We start from the raw sequence: 21,102 nt of genomic DNA, 5'->3' as shown, positions 1-21,102 counted from the left end.
TTGGACAGGCGACCCTACTCCTTGTCACGTACAACCGGGGATTCGAAACCACGCCAGAAAAAGCCCCTCAAACACCTGATCACCACAACGAATTCAACTCTATGTAAGTAAAAACTGACATTAGCTCGACTTCGGGGTGAAAAAAGTAGGGCAGATAACACAGAACAGACTATTGCTCTATTCTGCTCTGAATGGGCTAATGAAGACGGGCGTACGCCATACAGTGTACTATAAAGAGAAGTTTGCCCGGACAGCGCTTATATCGAATTCCATCTGCCAATGGATGTTTTACATGCAGGCCAATGTGTACAAGGTTTTTCCTGCCATCCGAAAATATTTTAGAATATGTTAATTATTATTATTATACAGAGAAAAACCTTAGTTACAAAAAATGTTTTTTATTGCTGTAAATATAGGTCAATAGCATTATTACCCCACAACTATCATATAAAAGTACCTTTGTCGCGAAAAATATACATTTCATGTCGATAAAAAACTGTTTTAATAGTGTCCATTATACATATATATTCATCACATAAACAAACCAAATTGAGCAAATGCAAGGTTATGCTATAGCCAATTTACTTTATAATCATCGGCTATCATTCATTACTTATTTATCAGTATTTGTTATGAGTGCTTATAACGGGCTGTATATAAGAAAATAAAAAAATACTATGTTATGAAGTTCAAATTGACACCGGGAAATCTCAAAGTTAACAATAAAATATAACATATCAATAAATTCTTAAAGTATATAACAAACATCCCACGGTTATCATCCAGGAAAAGACAGGTGTGCTTCCAGATCCAGTTCCAAAGATAGTTACTGAAGAGGAAAATGAAAATGATTGAGCAAAAACACGCATAATATTTATTGTAGATTTATAACGCTACAACACAAATTTTGAATAAATTATTATCATTATCCAATGATTATGGCCATCTGAAATTAAAACCAGATGGTAAAAAATCTTTTGGTACTGATTATCGACAGATTAAATTAAAGGTGGCACATTGCGGATCTTTAAAGTAATGACTTTTGATACAGTGTGACTCAAAAAGGGGTGTATAAAAGCCCTGGCTGATACGAAAGAGATATAATACTTATGAATATATTTATCTAAAACACATTATGTTCTTAATATCTATTTTACTTTTATTCTGACATGTTTGGGCAAATATTGTTTGGGGTTAAATGGGATTTAGAGGCTCAATACCACTCTTGTTGTAACTGAATAATATGTCCCAATCTTTATTCTGGTCAACAAATTGTACTATTTTAGAATATTTAAATTAATTGATGATACAAATTTCATCTTAACACATCTTCTTTAAAAATTTTGAAAAATTCAACATAATATTAATGGTTTGAAACGTCTAACGTAAACCTTTTCAAATGAAACTTCGATTTAAAAATATTTTCGAACCCTCTGGACAAGTAAAATAGGATGTAATGGATAATTTACACAAGAGGTAGGACACTTAAACATCTAGTACTTAGATAGAGATATTATTTATTTTCTGGAGCTTTCAAGCCAGCAAGAGTGTTATTGTCCCTTTAAATGTCGCCATGGTATATACTCACCTTTAACAGTGAACTCAGTAGTTTTCTTGATTGGGCCGCCCATTGAATTACCAGCCGAACACGTATATGTTCCAGCATCATCTGTTTCTAAAGCTGATAAAGACAAAACACCATTGGAAGTCGAAAAAACGGTCGTTCCTTTACTCCATTGAACTATACAGTCGGGAACACAGTTCACAGAACAGCTTAAGGTTAGACTCGATCCCTTGTCATAAGAGGACAGGTTGGGTGTTCTGTGAATAACCATGCTCGCTACATCTGGTGCATCTGTCAAAATATTGAAAAATGAAATGAAATGGGGTTTAACGTCCTACTGTTCTGCTCCTATACTGGGCTTATGAAGAAGGGCATACGCCATACAGTATGTTACGAGGGAAATTTTTCCAGTGCAGCGGCACTATGGTCTACTCTTATATCGAATTCCAACTGCCAATGGATCTTTTACGTGCACGCCAATTTGTACACTTGACCTAGGTTTTTCGTCACACTCGAACGACTAGACAGCTGTCAGGCCCTCCGTCCGCATCACTGATCAGGGAGAAATCACGTCGGAAAATCCCAATGAACTTTCTCAGTCAATGCCGGGATCGAACACACGACCTCCAGGGATCTTTTACGTGCATTCCAATGTATACACGGGACCTCGGTTTTTCGTCTCATCCGAAGGACTAGACAACTGTCCTTGTCAGGCCCTCCGTCCTGCATCACTGACAAGGGGGAACCACGCCGGAAAGTCTGGATGAACTTTCTCGGCCAATGCAGGGATCGAACACCCGACCTCCAGGCTAGCGACTCAGCGTCTTACCCACTTAGCCACCGTGGCTCCCCGTCAAAATATTGGGAAAAAAAGACAGGAATGATTATAGCACCATGTGACCCAAAGGATCTCGCCAATACCAAAGAAACTCCAAACTCACATTTGTAAATCCAAGTTAGTGGATTATCTGAATTAGTTACAGTTACTATTCTACTTACGTTTAATCGCAACCTCGATTGATGCCGATTTTAACATGTCGTTACTTGCCATACAAGTATAAGTCCCCACATCAGATGTCGCTACATTAGTAAGAGTGGTCTCCCTTCCCACTGAGAGAATGTTGTTCTGGTTGTCTTTCCACACATAACTGCAGCTATTTACCGGCATACAATCAGCTTCACACGTCATAGTTATTGAGGTACCTGGTTCCATTGTTGATGGTGTGCCATCTGATAGGACGACAACTGTTTTTATATAACCTTTAAAACACACAAACATTCATATACACCCCACAGTACAGCAACAGGTTGTAAGCACCACCATTCGTTCCTAAATGGAGCAATAATTTGATGCATAACCACGCCTTACACAAATAAAAGTCAAACCTGGAGATAAAACACACAACAAACAAAGATAGCAAGCTACACTGACCACCAAACTATTATCATATCAAGTGAAAGCTTCCAGTTCGCTATACAGTACCGCGCTTGTAATAATACATTATTTTAAGTTTGCAGCAAGGAAAAAGGAAATATTTGTCATACATTGTATTATTCTAGTATATGTCACGACCGGCTACCGTATTGACAAGATATTTCAGTGTTAGTACATTCGGTGGTCTTCCGTTGACTGAATCAAACATAGTAGGCCTTATTATATACTAACGAGCCAACTAACGTTGACATTAATCTAAAGATGTCGCCGTTATACGGTTCAGCAGATAATGAAAGATGATAATTAGCTTACTTTTAACGACAACATTTGAAGAATCTGTGACACTTCCAATAGCATTACTAGCTGTACAGCTGTAAGTGCCATTTAGAGTGATAGTGGTAGTATATGTAGCACTTGTAGAAACTACCACGTTGTTATATTCCCATCTAAAATTACAAACTGGTTTACAATCAGATGAACAGACAAGATTAACATTTTCTCCATATTGCACAATTACAGGATCTTTAGTCGGGGTTATTATAACTGATGATGGTCCATCTGGAAACAAAGATAAACTACACTTAGCACTTAGTGGTTATGTATGTAAACGGAAGTATACGAGTCATTTGTTTAAAAAGTAGATAAGCGACCATCCGTTAAATTTGTTTTGAAAGCGTTACATAATATTCACAAAGTAACTTTAAGGGTTCAGATTTAGACATTTGTTCACTGAATAGATGATACATATGAATGTAGCCTCACGATTTATCTGCCTGGAAATGGATTGAATACGGCCTAGTATTACCAAAAACTAACACTTACAATTAACAGCAACGTTAGTAGATTTAATCGCACTACCTATGACGTTGGTCGCTGTACAGGTATAAACACCATTTTGGCTATTAGTAATGGAGACTATATTAAAAGTAGCAATAGTTGAAACTATAACATTGTTATATGTCCATGTATAATTACAATCCGGTTGACAATCAGAAAAACAGACGAGACTTAAAGATTCTCCATTTGTTATTGTTACTGGGTCTGATGATGGTGCTATTTCTACTGATGATGGTCCATCTGAATTAATAATAATACATTTAAATAACAGAACAACTTCATAATTTAGATTAAAACCATTGAAATTTGTATATTCTTACATGACCGTATTATAAATTATCAGGCCGCTGGGCGGATTTCCCGAGGATCAATTAGCCCAATGCCAGACTTGTTCATTGCATTAAAATTTATCTTAAACAATTTATCCTGGGTTTAATTAGGTCATCTATTTTAAACTGATTGGATATGTCTAGAAAGTACACAATAAGTGAAATAACGAATATATCCTATCCTGTCAAACAGTAGGTGAAATAGCGAATATATCCTATCCTGTCAAACAGTAAGTGAAATAACGAATATATCCTATCCTGTCAAACGGTACATTTGCCAGTTATGCCTGTGTATGATGAAACATGGTGTCAAAGGTCATAGTTCGTATATATCCACGTTCAACATATATGTTATGATTTTCTGTAAAAGGATGTGCGCAAAATAATTAAGTGGTTAAAGGTAGGTGTATCGCCTTACTTTATTATTATCACAGGGGTGCATTACGCCACTTCCAATCCACTATATGCGCATGCGTCGGTGGTGGCCACCCCTGTCATATGTTACGTTGAATTACAGGTAAAATATACTCACATTGAACTTGTAATTGTATAGATTTGTAAGTTTCAAAGTGAGTATTTGATGTCGGTTCATATTCTACGTGGATACATCTATATCTCCCAGTCATCGTGCGAGTAGCCATGTTGATCACCATTGAGTTTCCTTGTCCAGTGTTATAGAATGAACCAGATAATGTATCCCACATATTTGTACAGGTTATACCATTTATGTTATTACATGGGTAGCTATCGGCAGAACACGTTATTGTTATACTGTCGCCTTCATTAACTGTTATAATATCACTCGGTGGATTGATTGTTATGGAACTTCTGTCTTGAACTGTAGGATAAATATATATTTTTTAAAATATACAGCTTTTAAGTCAATATCAAAACATATTTTATGTAGTTATGTTTATTCAAGTACAAAATCTATTTTTATTTGAAAGTATGAAAATTGTACTTTTCAGCCCGTTTTTGTTTGTATTACAACAGAAAAGGTACATAATGTTACTTTTGGGCTGATACACCCAATAAGACTTTCGTTTACAGAAACAGAAATGAAATGAAATGAAATGAAATGGGAATTAACGTCCTACTGTTCTGCTCCTAACCTGGGCTAATGAAGACGGGCATACGCCATACAGTGTGCTATGAGGGAAATTTTGCCCGGGCAGCGGCACTACGGCCTACTCTTATATCGAATTCCAACTGCCAAGGGATCTTTTACGTGCACGCCAATGTGTACACGGGACCTCGGTTTTTCGTCCCATCCGAACGACTAGACAGCTTTCCTTGTCAGCCCCTCCGTCCTACATCACTGACAAGGGAGAACCACGCCGGAAAATCTGGATGAGCTTTCTCGGCCAATGCAGGGATCGAACACCCGACCTCCAGGCTAGCGAGCTAGCGTCTTACCCACTTAGCCACGTGATCCCCGTTACAGAAACAAGCAACAATTAAAATTTTTTACAATGTTTCAATACATACCATATATTCCTAATGAGCGTTTTAGTTCCGAACCATTAGAAGTGGCAATACATGTATACAGCCCTCCAAGAGTAGCGTTGATATTATTTAACGAAAGCTGACTTGTTGATGCTACTAAATCAGTTCCTTTCATCCATTTATATTGACAGATGTCAGTACATTCGGCTGTACAAGTTAAAACATCGGATTCCTCGGATAGTAAAGTTAGGTCGTTGGTAGCAGATATAAAACCAGTTGAAGATGTTATCTTAATATTTTTTATTCCAGCGTCTTGTAAAAAAAGAATTATTATGATAAGAATATAATACTAACAATAATTACCACAAATATTAATGATTTTCTTACAGTGTTTATCATATACTGGGGGGATCACGTGGCTAAGTGGGGTAAGACGCTGGCTCGCTACCCTGGAGGTCGGGTGTTCGATCCCTGCATTGGCCGAGAAAGTTCATCCAGATTTTCCGGTGTAGTCCCCCCTTGTCAGTGATGCAGGACGGAGTGCCTGACAAGGGCAGCTGTCTAGTCCTTCGGATCAGACGAAAAACCGAGGTCCCGTGTTTACATTCGAATGCACGTAAAAGATCCCTTGGCAGTTGGAATTCGATATAAGAGTAGGCGATAGTGCCGCTTCCCGGGCAAGTGCCCGTCTTCATTAGCCCAGCAGAACAGTAGGACGTTAAACCCCATTTCATTTCATATCACATACTGAGGTGTTTCAATATTTAACTTCCCAACATAAAGACGCTACATTATATTACGGGCATATATATTACGCGCATATGCCCCTTTCTTGTTTACTACAAAATCCTAAATTTGCTATTTAAACTTATGATCGTTCTCAATTTTTCTGTTCGGCCATATTCATGAAGCAATGGGCCGAGAAATCCCTCTCTGGTCATTGCTGGATTGAACTTTATACGCTGTAATGTATTGGTTGTTGATCCGACTGTTGACCAGTGATATTTTGGTACAGAAATTTGCGGTTATTACAGCAGTGTCTGAGTTTGATGGGTCTAATCAAACGAAACACTGCGAGAAGTATGCTGTTCGACTGGCTGCTTCCTCTTCTAGAGTTGCAGTGTTCGGTGCTATGCGAGTTCAATTAGCCCGAAATCAATAAAATTGTACCCACCTGTTGAATTCAAATACACACTATCACCTATAGATTTTGTAAAATCTGAACATCCCCAATATCCTGTATCTCTCCCTGGGTCGAAGTTGTTTATAGTTAGAATACTTATTGTCCAATCGCTTAATGCACCACTTCCAGAACCACATGTTATTGATATATGGCTTATATCAGGGGCGTCTGTTTCACTCAATCTAAAACACCCATTCCCATTCATGAAGTTTGTGATCACACGAGATGGACCTAACCAGCTTAATTCGTCTTGGGCAAATGCAGAACAGGTTAAGGTCACTGAAGAACCTGTTGTAACTGTGGTTTCGGATGCTACTAATGTCATGTTTGGTAACTGTACTGAAGGAGCTGAAAAGATTTAAATATGGCATCATTAGTATATAAGTATAATATGGTTGACAATCAGAACAACAAATTATTATTATGATTTTCCACTTGCTCCTATTACTGGATCCGATGGTGGAGCCGTTACTATACTACTGCTGGTGGTCAACCTGGGGTAAAACTAATAGCATATCGTTTTACATTAGATTGTTTTAAACATTTTAGTTTATCACCCAATAACACATTGTACAGTAGATATCGCTTGTGTGATAAATTTCATAATCTCCTGAGCTATATGTTCTTGGGAGATATCGCATTATATGAATTTGATTGGTCAATTAAAAAGGAACTATATTTGTTTTTATCAAAAAGAAACTACTTTTTGGATTCAGTAATATTGTTGAAGGAAAGGTTTCAATTACCATAACATGTTCGTTTCTTTGTGGCTTTGACATTAAATGAAAGGCCGGGTGAATATATAGGACTTTGCAACGGGTGAGCAGCCAAACAATGATGTATTACTACGCCGTAATGTAATCAGGTTCAGTAAAATTAAATCTATACCAAATATCTATATATTTATTTGTGTGCGCAAGAAAGGGTTGGGTGGTAAATACAATCTCCTACTCGTATTTTTTGATATCAAAAAAAAACCTCGTAAGAGATTCCCTATTTAATGTGGCTCAGCGAAGCTTAAGTTTTCTATCTTGGGGTCGCATTGAGAAACTAAACAGAGCAGTAATTATAGAAGAGCAATTGGCAATTTATTTAGGCAACGACTGGGGAAGTTTTATTTCAACATTACCAAGCAAATGACAAACTAATCAATTTCGAAAATGAAATTGTTTATACAGTTGGCTTCATAATATCCATGTTAATAAAATGTTAAGAAGAATTTACTAATCATATTAGAATTTCAATAAACCTTACCATTTACTACAACATTCGTGGATTTTGACTCAGTTCCTAGTATATTGAACACAGTACAAGTATAGATACCACTTTGACTTGTACTAATATTATTGCTGGTATAAACAGCCATAGTAGAAACCGTAACATTGTTATTTGTCCATTTATAAAAGCAATCTGGTTGACAATCAGCAGAACAGACGAGACTTAGCGATTCTCCATTTGTTATTGTTACTGGGTCTGATGATGGTGTTATTACTACGGATGATGGTGCATCTAAGATAAAAACAATAACATATTCACTGATATATACCATTTATTTTGTTATTAATAATGATGATGAAATTGAAAAAAACATACAATATCCACTAAGTTTTAAAATGAGATTCGACGACGGTTTATCTTTAGATCACAAGGTCTTTCAATGAGTCAACTGTTGTGGGTGACGTCTCATGATTGCTTGTCAAACCTCATTTTTGCACAATAGATTTCCCATCCTCGTAACTACTGGTAAATCAAAATTAGTCTTAAGAATTTTTGCTTTTGGCTCTCTTAATTTGGGTTGCTCCAAATTAAGAGCTCGATCATTAGCTTCATCAATAAGTTTCTCGCGGTAATTTTGCTTTCGAAGAAATGCTTTTAGTTCAGCTAGTCTTTCAAGTTTTGTGGGATATTTTAATACACATTTTACACGTAAGCATATAAATTAAAATTACAATACTTTTATTTCTCTCAGATTTGCACATACTTTTATTTCTCTCAGATTTGTGCATAATTTTAAAGTTGGACGACTGTAGTACCTCTCAATCTAGAATGGTTCATTGCTGATCAACATAATATAAAACTTAAATTTATCATTTGTAGCTAGAAAAATAAGTGAATGCTCTTTAAACCTAATTTTGGTATAACAACTATATTTTCTTCTTAATTGAATGGTTGCATTAACAGGGCTTCAAGGCAACGCGTCTTTCAGCCAGATTTCTCCAACACATAGTCAACGTTACATTTCATTTCGAACTACCAAACAATTTCCAGTGTGCCAACACTGTGATAAGTACACCAGTCTGACTGAATACGGAAGAACCGTTAACTAAATAATCATATTAAACTAAAAACAAAACCAAAAAACTTACAATTCACTTCAACATTAGTAGATTGCGTCATACTTCCTACAATGTTGGTTGCTGTACAAGTATAGGTGCCATTTTGACTGTTACTAATGGTACTGATGATATAAGTAGCAATATTAGAGACAATAACATTGTTATATTTCCATGTATAATTACAACCGGGTTGACAATCAGCAGAACAGTTGAAGCTTAGAGATTCTCCACTTGTTATTGTTACTGGATCTGATGATGGTGTTATTTCTACCGTTGATGGCCCATCTGATTGAATAATAATAAACGATACATTTAAATGACATAACAAATGGCATAGGCCTACTGTAGATTTAAACCATTGAAATTTATATATTCTACCATTTCTGTATCATAAATTATCGGGTCGCCGGGGGGATTTCCCGAGGACCAATTAGCCCAATGCCAAATTTATTAATTGTATTTATATAAAACAATATATCCTGGCTTTAATTAGGTCATCTATTTTAAACTGGTTGGATTTGACTAGAAAGTACATAATAGGCCAAAGGCTATTGACCAGACATAATTTGGAACAGAAATCTGCTTCCATTACAGCAGTGTTAAGTGGGATTAGGGCTGATCAAACGATACACTGTGAGAAGTATGATACGTTGCACGCTTTTATTGTTAAAAGGTCAACATTGGGATATATCGCTATTGACGATGGGGCAGCTGAAAAATAAATTCCAGCTTATCATCAACTGCTTTATGGCGGTATATTAAACTCAAAATTCTAAATTTGTTAATGTTGTGCTATCGCCTAATTTATAACTTCTATTCATGTAATTTCTTTAATAAGACAATGCGGGTATAATCCAATTTCTTTATTTGTTCAGCGTAAATATGAATTATATTTGATATTATTTCTGTTATTGAGACGAAACATGTCTTGTTCATTGACGCTTTACATGTTTAGCATGAACATCGAACAAATTTAGAATTTTACATTTCTACCTAGCAACCGTCATATGACATTATGAAGTCGCTTGGTGTGCTCAATTTTATGATTTTTGACAGTACTAGTTCTACCTAGCAACCATCATTATGACGTCGTTTGGTGTCGGTATCTACGTACTCAGTTTGGTGATTGAGCACCTGGTCGGGACCATTACGTGAATCAAACATGATATGGTTTGCAAATACTTTGTCAAATAGGCTTTACAACATGGGGTGTTGATTTGTTTGAAGACAAGTGCAGGATTTGGAGAATTTTATTTGATTTGTTTTTACAGTTGAGCCAATTAATATTTATATACTGTTGATTTGTATTCTATTACTGCTCTAACAAAAATATCACTTTATAATGATATAATTCAACGATATATACATGTATTTAGAAACTCCATATTGTGGGGATAAAGGGGCCTTTAAAGGAGACCGGGCTAATCTGTTCATTTGGATCGCGATGAAGTTTCTATTTCTGATGCGTTCATTATACTAACTTCATGGTAGATTTTTCCAACCATATATTCTTTAATTTGCATTAAGCGATACGGAATTTCATAGATAGAGATATTCTTGACAATATTTTTAAAAAAATGTAATGGGGTTTAAAGTCCTACTTTTCTGAACCGACTGGGCTAATGAGGACGGACTTTCGCCATACAGTGTGCTATGAGGGAAATTTAGCCCGAACATGAATTTCAGCTGCCAAAGGTTTCGTCCGTTCCGAATGACTAGACACTGTCCTTGCCATACACAATAACGACGGTCTTCGCAAAACGTAGTGACGGAACTTATAATAGTGTCAGAAATATTATAAAGCTCAGATTTCTCCGTGGTTAAACTAGCAGACGATGTTATATAACCCATATAAATATATTTCTATGATACTATTGTTATTGATACAAAACGGGGGTAGGCCTGGTAAAGAGAGTGGCTAATCATTCGGGTGGTATAAAGTGACATGAATTGGCTCAACTGTAAAAAAACAAATAAAGTTCTCCACATCCTGCATTTGTTTTCATAAAAAAATTAACTAATGTTGTATAGCCTTTTTGACATAGTATTCCGAAAATTATATCAGGTTCGATGTTGTTTCCAATTATAAAAACCTGACGAAGAGAGAGTCGTTTACATCAACATAATGGCCCCCATCAGGTGCTCAATCACCAAATTGAATACACAGTGGCGACACCAAATGACGTCATAAGGATGTTACAACAGCCGTACAGGTGAGAGTAACAGATGTACCAACGTGGACAACATTGCTTGAAGCCACCAATGTGAAATTCGTTCATTAAAGGATACATCTCTCAAAATAAGAAGACGATAGGTTTAGCCGTTGTTGGTTATTAACATCAGAAATGTATTTCAGCCGATGGGTCATCCTAGCCTCGTTAGTTTATACCAGATGTAATTAGGGCCAGACTCTTTCGGGGGAAAACTTGAAAACATAGACACCCTACTTGCTGGTAATAAGAGTTTGGTTGGTCGCTTTCTGAGCAACGTTTTCAAATAAATAAATATGTCAGGTGTCAATATATATTAAAAATAAAACAAAACATTGTGAGCATCTAATTGTGGGCATTCACGTTTACTTATTTTATGTGTGCTGAATATGAAATTAGTATTCTCAAAATTGTATTTTTTAATTTTATTAAAGTCAGGTTAATTTATCTGATCAGCGTTTGGTAAGCATGATAAATCCCGATATGGTAGCCAGATTTCCGTTGTATTTAGTCAGTTAGAGCAATAAAATATTTAGCATATCGGCTACGGTTTAAATTCATATTCCCACACTTCTAGAAATAACATTGCAGATGAACTACCAGCTACATTGTTTGTTGTACATGTGTATTCACCCCTTTGACCTCTAGCGATATGCGACATAGTGATACTAGCAGCAGTTGAAATAATTGTTGGGTCAGTTAGAGCCTTCCAGAAAAAATTACATTTGATCCTGATTTTATTGTTGAAAGGTCAACATCGGGATATATCGCTATAATTGACGATGGATCAGCTGAAAAAGAAATCCGAGCTTCATCAACTGCTTTGCATATTTGATATCATTATATGCGCATTTTATATCATATTATATCATATTAGTTAAAATGAATAAACATAGACAAATCCTTGAACAATAGATTAATAAGAATAACTTACATGGAACTAAGACTTGTATTGGTAAAGTTCTATAAGTAATCCAGTGAGTATTAAATGTTTCTTCGTCTTCAGTATAAATGCATCTATATATTCCAGCTTGCGACACAGTTGCGTTGTTAATCACAAAAATATTTGTATTACTGGGATTAATTATTTCCACATAAGTTAAAGCATCCCAAAAGTTCTGGCACATATACCCAAATTGGTTGCACATATAATGTTTTTCAGTTGAGCAATTTATAGAAATGGTCTGCCCTTCAAATAATGTTATTGAATCTCCTGGTGGATCAAATTTAATAAAATCTCTTGAAAAGACTGAAATTGAAATTTTACATGAATTATTTGTCAATTTGAAGGAGCTCAACCGCTAACATTTGGGACCTAGAAATTGACACACGTGGGTCGCAACTTATATAATACTGTAATATGAATGTATATAAACTGATATACATTCAATGGTTTCCGTTTTTACTCTAATTTCAAATCAGTTATGTTCCGCGAAATAAGCCCGCAGTCTCAATCGAATGCAAATTTCTAGCGTCTGGTTATTCGAGTCTACATACGCCGTTTGGTTTGGTGGAATATGTCTAGCCTCGTTCCTCGAGTCTCTTGCTAGAACTGGGGCTGAAACGCATTATGGTACACGATTCGTGTACCAATGTCAAAATGTTTATTTTGTCTTAAATATTGGATATCAGAAGCCCATCTTTTTCCGGTTAGATCACAGCATCAATGTTGATTTAAATTGACAAATAATTTGTATTTTCAATGTTGAAGATTTTGGATGATATTGAGTTAGAGACTTAGCTACTTTAAATCAACATTGATGTTGTGATCTTACCGGGAAAAGATGGACTTCGGATATCCAATATTTAAGACAAAACAAACAGTTTACCATTGGTACACGCTACACATATTCCACGAGTTATGTCAAACGTTGACGCCATATTCTTATCTGGAGAGCATGCGCAATAAATACTATCGGTGTAGACTGGAATAACCAGACATTTTCATTCCATTGAGACTTCTGTGGTATTTCGCCGAACATAATTGATTTGAAATTAGAGTATAAAGGGAAACGATTGAATGTAAATCAGTTTATATACATTCATATTACATTATTATATGCGTTGCGACCCATTTGTGTCAATTTATAGGTCCCAAATATTAGCGATTTAGCGCCTTTAAAAAATAATGTTTTCCAAGGATTCCTACGCCAGCATGTTAATATGGTCGAACATATTGCTATAACTCGTCCATATGCGTCGGCCCATTCAATATATTTTGTAATCTATCAGTCTGTGATATCTCACCAAAACTCCGTCATAACTCCACATATTACATGGTACAATTTGAAAAAAAATATATATCAATAATTATAAGCCATTAGATCTTCTGAGACCGACTGCCATCTTGCCGGAATTGTTTCAATTCAACCAACGACTTCGACCAGATCTTAAAGTGTAAAATCCACCAATCCGAAAAATGTACAATCGTCATCGCCGAATAATAACGTATCGAATTATTATAATATTTTTAAGAACTGTATATATATATACAGAGTCTAGAATTGTGGATTGTTGTTTTAATTAGTTCACTTGGGAGAGAAAGAGAGGGAGAGAAATTGGGTTTAACGTCAACTCGACATAAACTCAGTCATTTCAGGACTAATATATGGTTCAATTTTATTTCAATAATTCGCGCATAGGGGTCTTTAGCAGTGAGGACCGGAGGACCCGAAGAAACCTCACGAGGTTGAACAGGCGACCCTACGCCTTGTCACGTACAACTGGGGAATCGAAACCACGCCAGTTGACTCAATGATAGACCTTATGATACAGCGCGCACGGGCTAACCATTCGGCTAAACAACCCCTTAGTTCACTTGGTTCATGTTTATATACGCACCTTTAAATCGAATATGTTACTATGTATCTCTATAACACCTGCGTGTATATACCTTGACGCACGTGGGAATCACGTGGCTAAGTGGGTAAGACGCTGGCATTGGCCGAGAAAGTTTATCCAGGTTTTCCGGCGTGGTTCCCCCTTGCCAGTGATGAAGGACGGAGGGCCTGACAAGGACAGCTGTCTAGTCCTTCGGATGAGACGAAAAACCGAGGTCCCGTGTATACATTGGAATGCACGTAAAAGATCCCTTGGCAGTTGGAATTCGATATAAGAGTAGGCGATAGTGCCGCTGCCCGGGCAAAATTTCCCTCATACCACACTGTATGGCGTATACTCGTCTTCATTAGCCCAGCATAGGAGCAGAACAGTAGGACGTTAAACCCCATTTCATTTCATTTCATTTACCTTGACGCACGATCCATTAAAATGGACCATCATCGTGTCTAAACTAATTTCAACAATTGTTTGTATAAATTAGACAAATCTTACAGATTAAGTTAAGCATTGATACTTACCGATTACTTGTAGGTTTTTAGTCAATTCCGTACCGTTATAAGATGCATGGCATATATAAAGTCCTGACATAGTCGAGTTGATATTATTCAGCGGAAGTTGACTTGTAGATGCTACTAATTCACCACCTTTCATCCATGTATACTGACAAGTACCAGTACATTCAGCTGTACATGCTAAAGTCTCACTCTCTTCTTCTAACAATGTTAGTTGATTTGTCGCTGTTATAAAACCAGGCCATGAGGTTATCTGTATATTTTGGATACCAGTCTCTAAAATTAATATAAAATATCAGTTGCAAGTTTAATTGGCATGGGGGTGTCCATGGTCCTGGCAAAGGGGACTGAGCGGGGACATATGCGCTAGGGCGATACTTCTTGGGGGCGGCAAATTATCTAAGTGCATATTAGAGGCTGAGATCCTTTGTTTCCCCTAAACCTGTGTAAACAAGTTCATATTTCCGCAAATAGAGAAGGTAGAATTACGATTTTTCGATCAAATAGAGAGCTAAAGGGGGAAATGAACATAATTTTCTGAAGTATCAGTCGATTTAATAAATAGTTATCTAGATAAAAGTGTCAAAAACATAAACATTGTATTTTAAAATTTCTTTAATCATAAGGGGATCACGGTGGCTTAGTGGGTAAGGCGCTGGCTCGCTAGCCTGGAGGTCGGGTGTTCGATCCCTGCATTGGCCGAGAAAGTTCATCCCGATTTTCCGGCGTGGTTCCCCCTTGTCAGGGATGCAGGACGGAGGGCCTGACAAGGACAGCTGTCTAGTCATTCGGATGAGACGAAAAACCGAGGTCCCGTGTACACATTGGCGTGCACGTAAAAGATCCCTTGACAGTTGGAATTCGATATAAGAGTAGGCCGTAGTGCCGCTGTCCGGGCAAAATTTCCCTCATAGCACACTGTATGGCGTATGCCCGTCTTCATTAGCCCAGTTCGGAGCAAAACAGTAGGACGTTAAACCCCATTTCATTTCATTTCATTCTTTAATCATAAAAAATGAGTTTTATCTCAAACCGTTGACCAATTAAGTAGCCACACCAACCGTATACCATCGATGTATTGCATTTAAGCACGCGAAAATTGATTGTGGACCGATTGGAAGCACCTTATCATGTGCATCAATGTGTAACGACCGATCATTATCACCAAGCCTTACTTGCGAAGATGATGAAATGAAACATAGTACCATCGGGTAATCAGATAAAAAGACGAATTTAATAGCATTTGAAATTTATCAGGAGAATATGTTAAATATGCAATTCACGGTAAGACAGTATTACTACAGACACATCAGTACTGGTGATATCAACAATTCCCTCTTAGGTATGAAGTATCAATGAATCAAAATATACTAATGTCCAAAAGAAAGTATACACTGTGCATTTTGTGCTGCATCAACCAAAGTCGTTTTTCAATGGTATACGGTATTTGGGTAGAATGTTAATTTGCTTCACATTTTTATTTTGCTTAGAAATGTTGAGTTTGGACGCAAGAGACAAACTCGGTAATGCTGTATCAAATGTTTTTAATCTAAACAAAACTTGGTCATACGTTTAGTGTGTATACTTTCTTTTGGACAGCAGTATAGTATAGCAGATACTACATAAAACAGAGTAGTCGTTCAAATATGGATATAATTATCAAAATTGGCATAAATACTCCTTCGGGCGTCTCCATTAGCTACTCGAAAGTCCAAAGGTTGAGTTCATTTTCGAAATAATTGACTTTTAGACAACGAAATATCAAATTTCGCGCGCGATTGTCCTATTTTATTGATCATAACATATAGGACCAAATTTGTAGTTACTAGGGTATATGCTTCCTGTTGTTGTACTAGATATTCCGATCTTTTCATTTCGTAAGCAGTTACACCCATGACACAACCTAGCAACTTCATTCATTTGCCTAGTATGCCACAAAAAAACCCTAATAATTCAATAGTCAAATCAATGGATAAGCTGGGGTTTAATATTCATTCATTACGTGTTCCTTTGTTTTCACAAAAAAAAGAAAAACATGGGTTACTAGGTGTTGCCTTTTTACGGGAGCGGTCTGATGAAGATCAAACTCAAAGTCTTCCAATATCTTTTGATCGTTAACATGCCGTATGTTTTATCTAATTACGTTCACAAATTGTGGCCTCTGGAGGTAACACAAGCTTTCACGATTATAACGTAAGAAGCATTTATTTTTTTTTTTTTTTTTTTTTGCGATGCGCACAAAAATAGGACCTATCCGAGACATGTTGGACATATTCATATATTTTACTTTTCATCAAAAAAGGATGAAAATCGTGGCCCCTAGATTGTCCACAAACAAACGTGAACCGATGGACGACAACATAATACATTAACAAGAAAATGTGGGCGTATAAAAACCATCTAAATAGGTCCATTGGGTAATGTTATGTGAAAGAAAGGCAGTATATAGCAGCTATCTTGGAAAACGACGCCCATTTAGAAAATTCTAATGGCTAACGTGATTTCCTTAATAAATTACCCTAAACAAACAACCATGCAAATTTAACATAATGTACATTATGCAAGAGCTAAACTGCCTATTGCAGATCTTTCTTTAGGTCTGAAATGTTATATAAACTATTAATTAGACATTTATTAAACAAGACCATAATCAACTCTCGATGCCATAGGATACGCGAGATTTTAATTAGATTAGAACGTTTCGCCATTTAAAAATTTAATTTAAAAATGGGAAAGCGAGGCTAAGTCTCGAATATACCAGTGCTCTGGTTACCACAATGCACACATTTTGTCAAAACTACAAACAGTGATAACTTGGCTTAGAATGGAGTAATTTAAATGAAATGTTCAATATTTTCATTCTACATTATCTATTTGTGAGCTATTATAGCAAGAATGGTCATTACTCTACCCATATCTTACATAATGTATCTATCTGTAAAGGGCTAATCCCGATATTTTTTGGAGAATAAAACTGCTTAATTTTGTGTTAAAATCCCTTAAAATCCTCTAGCTGAGGGCCGAGCAACTAACTCAATATTTGTGATGAGTTTTCAAACCATTTAAACCCGTCAGTCTTCGTCTGGAAATGGAGACCGGTGTCCCAAGCTGTATTATGCGGTGTCTGGATAAAACCAGACTTTTATTTTATAAAAATAACGTGTAGTGGAAATTTACCTTTCGTTATCAAGTACAGCACATGGGTCATTCACTACATTGACCTCTCAAGGAACGGGAATCGATTATCAGGTCACCCAACGAAAAAACTGACCCGAAATCTTAAAAGGGTTACGTGTCCGGATAAGCAATTTTGACATTCACGTCCAAACGACTCAATAATTTGAGCTGGAATTTTGAGAGAAGGTAAATACCCTATATCTCTATATTTTGGCGCTTAAATTTCATACGTACTCCGACTTATATTTTTGGGACTCTCTTGATATCGGGATAGTCCCTTTAAGTACTTGTATCCATATTTGATAGATGTTACTATTAGCAGCCCCCACTAGAAGTTTACATGTCAGCAATACTAGCCCACCACGTCTTTATATCAGCCTCACTAGAAGTTTAGATGTCAGTAATACTACTCACACCACGTCCCTAGAGTAATTGTAGTACTTGTATCAAGTTCGGTTGTCAGTAATACTACCCTCACCACACCCCTATAGTAATGGTGTGCGGGTAGTATTTTTAACAACTAAACCTCTAGTATTTTATCTAATATACATTTTGCTGTGTACATGAATAACCCAATGTAATTGAGTATAAATACAATACTAGTGTTATACAACTAACCTGGGGAAGTCAATGATGTGTATGCAGAGGTTACGCCGACGGTAAATGGGCCGCCATCAAAACATCTCCACATACCTTTATCCCTCCCTGGGTCAAAACTAGTGATTGTCAGATTACTAATTGTACTGGATTGTTGTGACCCGGACCCGCAGGTTATAACAAAACGAGTTATGTCAGCGGGTTCTGTTTCAATTAATCTAAAACAAGAATTCATGAAAATAGTAATTTGGCCTTCTGGACCGTGCCAAGTTAATTCGTTGTTACCAACAGCCGTACAGGTGAGAGTAACTGATGTACCAGCGTCGACAACATTGCTGGAAGCCACCAATGTGAAGTTCGTTCCAATAGAGGATGCATCTGTGAAAATAAGAAGACGATAGATTTAGCCGTTGTTAGCAAGAATCATTATCAGACATTTTTCTCAGCCGATGATTTTACACAAACCGATAATGATTTGATTTTATGTTTTGCTTAGTTGTTCGACTCGTCAGTTCACATCTGACCCCGAGTTCACGAAACATTCTCAGACTTAAGTTAAGAAATTACTCAAAAGTTTTCGCCTTATTCTAACTTTCGCCTTTAAGGTATCAAATACATCGGTAAGACACTGAGTGCAAAGTTTTGTGTTTCTGTATCAACGATATTTCTCATAAACAGACGGGCACTATGGCATACTCTTATATCGAATTCCAACTGAAAATGGATATTTTACGTGCACGCCAATGTGTACACTGGACCTTGGTTTTTCGTCCCATCCGAAAGACTACACAGCTGTCTTTCTCGTGCCCCCCGTCCTGCACCACTGACACGAGGAAACACGTCGGAAAATATCATCGACAAAGGGTTTGATGTTATGGTGCATGATTAAAACCAACACACATATATATATATATATATATATATATATATATATATATATATATATAATTGAAATTAAAGATGGCAAAATAAAACTACATTTTTATGCTAACGTTTTCACCGCGATAGCGGCTCTTCAGGCATTTATTAAACAAATGACGTCACAATGTCATAGTTACATTATTATACAGGCAAGGGTAGTAATTTCTTAGCCTACAGACTACAAATATTCAATCCCACCACGGTCTTTATTTCATTTAATTTAATTTAATTATTCTCTTTGAAGTATGTGGTGGGGGTAAATTTAGTGTTTTTCCTTTATATAGACTTAATAGCAAAAACAACGACCTCTTGGAGGCAAAAGAAAGCTATTTTATTGAGAAGTACCACCCGAAACTTAATTCTAAATAAGAGAATAATTAAATTAAATAAAGACAGTGGTGGGATTGAATATTTGTAGTCTGTAGGCTAAGAAATTACTACCCTTGCCTGTATAATAATGTAACTATGACATTGTGACGTCATAGACTATTGTTAATTGAATTATTGTTTAATAAATGCCTGAAGAGCCGCTATCGCGGTATATATATATATATATATATATATATATATATATATATCAAAACATTAATAAAATATTTACAATGTATACTTACAATCTACATATATTCCTAAAAGTAGGCAGAGAAAGGAAATTCTGCCCATCTTTATTTTGACGTACTGAAAATAACCCACCATCACTCCGTCGCGGCTGATATACAAACGAACCAAGCCAAAAAGTTTAACGCTATTTTATCAATTGCGCACATCTATGTCAATGCAAACAAGACATAAATACAATCTTCGTGGGGACCTTTGAATAGATCGGCTAGATAAGCTATTGAATAAAGGAGAGGGTGTGGCGTGTCTGTACTCAGACTAACTATCTACACAACAATATTAAAGACACACTCCTCGATATATCCTCTATTTACTGTGATCAGATCATGAGATCTAAATGTATGGACTTTGTAAAAATAATTGCATTTAAAAATTCTAGTTATTTATGCTCCTTTCAAATAGTTTACAGCCAATTAAATCTTTTTGATAACTATTGAATTTGAAAGTTATTTATAGTTAATAACACAACACAACACAAACACAAACACACACACATATATGTTACTGGTTTAATCAGGATGCTTTAATGAGGTCGAGGCTACATGGCGTTGTATTGGTTAATTAATGCAGGTTGTGGCGACATGGCGCTATATTGGTTAATTCTTTTGTCGATATGCGCTTATTACATAGCGAGCAGCATAGATCGATGGAATTTAAATTCAACATACGTTTGTAAATACTGGACCATTTGTATACGCCCTCATTTTCATGTGGACGTATTATGCCGTTTTTATGGACACTCTACAGGTCACAATTTTTATCCGATTTTAACGAAAATTGAAATATATAAGCTTATCTCCTAACGATCGGTTCCTTTCGATATTGGCATGTATCGGACCATCAGTTCATGGATTATGGCTCCTGGTTGTACAAAAAATCACGTTTTTAGTTTATGGACACTCTAGAGTTCACAATTTTCATCTGATTTTGGTGAAACGTGATATGCATATTTATAAGCCAACGATATTGGTTCCTGTCGATATTCGCGCATATCGGATCTTAACTTCTTGAATTATGACCCCTCATTTTACGAAAAATCGCGTCTTTAGATTGTGGATTCTCTAGAGGTCATAATTGTTATCCGATTTTGATGAAA

At 36.3% G+C, this 21,102-nt stretch overlaps 1 protein-coding gene across 2 annotated transcripts; it reads right to left on the bottom strand.

Annotated features, from left to right (window-relative positions):
- Positions 1-382: 382 nt before the first annotated feature.
- On the bottom strand, positions 383-20,123 carry LOC126809878 (hemicentin-1). Of its 2 annotated transcripts, XM_050534727.1 has the most exons (14): positions 20,003-20,123; positions 18,489-18,845; positions 14,700-14,969; positions 12,275-12,589; positions 9,161-9,415; positions 8,049-8,303; positions 6,786-7,142; positions 5,654-5,923; positions 4,698-5,003; positions 3,822-4,076; positions 3,312-3,557; positions 2,564-2,824; positions 1,589-1,855; positions 383-829 (listed from the first exon to the last, which is right to left on the bottom strand). In XM_050534727.1, the coding sequence occupies exons 1-14, from the start codon at positions 20,082-20,084 to the stop codon at positions 738-740; spliced, it is 3,588 nt and encodes a 1,195-aa protein (XP_050390684.1). In that variant the 5' UTR covers positions 20,085-20,123; the 3' UTR covers positions 383-737. The 2 variants fall into 2 exon arrangements, with proteins under 2 accessions (XP_050390684.1, XP_055954701.1); XM_056098726.1 differs by lacking the exons at positions 383-829; positions 1,589-1,855; positions 2,564-2,824; ... (5 more) ...; positions 8,049-8,303; positions 9,161-9,415 and adding an exon at positions 11,823-12,131.
- Positions 20,124-21,102: the final 979 nt, after the last annotated feature.

The sequence above is a fragment of the Patella vulgata genome, chromosome 2 (genome assembly GCF_932274485.2).
Source record: "Patella vulgata chromosome 2, xgPatVulg1.2, whole genome shotgun sequence".
Lineage (NCBI taxonomy): Eukaryota > Metazoa > Mollusca > Gastropoda > Patellidae > Patella > Patella vulgata.
Note: the sequence above shows the minus strand (reverse complement) of the source record. Positions and strands in the feature narration are given on the sequence as shown.

Excerpts from the sequence above, each read along its gene's own strand:
- LOC126809878 (XM_050534727.1), bottom strand. The coding sequence starts at position 20,084 with ATGGTGGGTTATTTTCAGTACGTCAAAATAAAGATGGGCAGAATTTCC. Across the intron at positions 1,856-2,563 it reads AATCGAGGTTGCGATTAAAC|ATGCACCAGATGTAGCGAGC; the intron begins GTAAGTAGAATA and ends ATATTTTGACAG. Across the intron at positions 830-1,588 it reads TACTGAGTTCACTGTTAAAG|TAACTATCTTTGGAACTGGA; the intron begins GTGAGTATATAC and ends TTTCCTCTTCAG.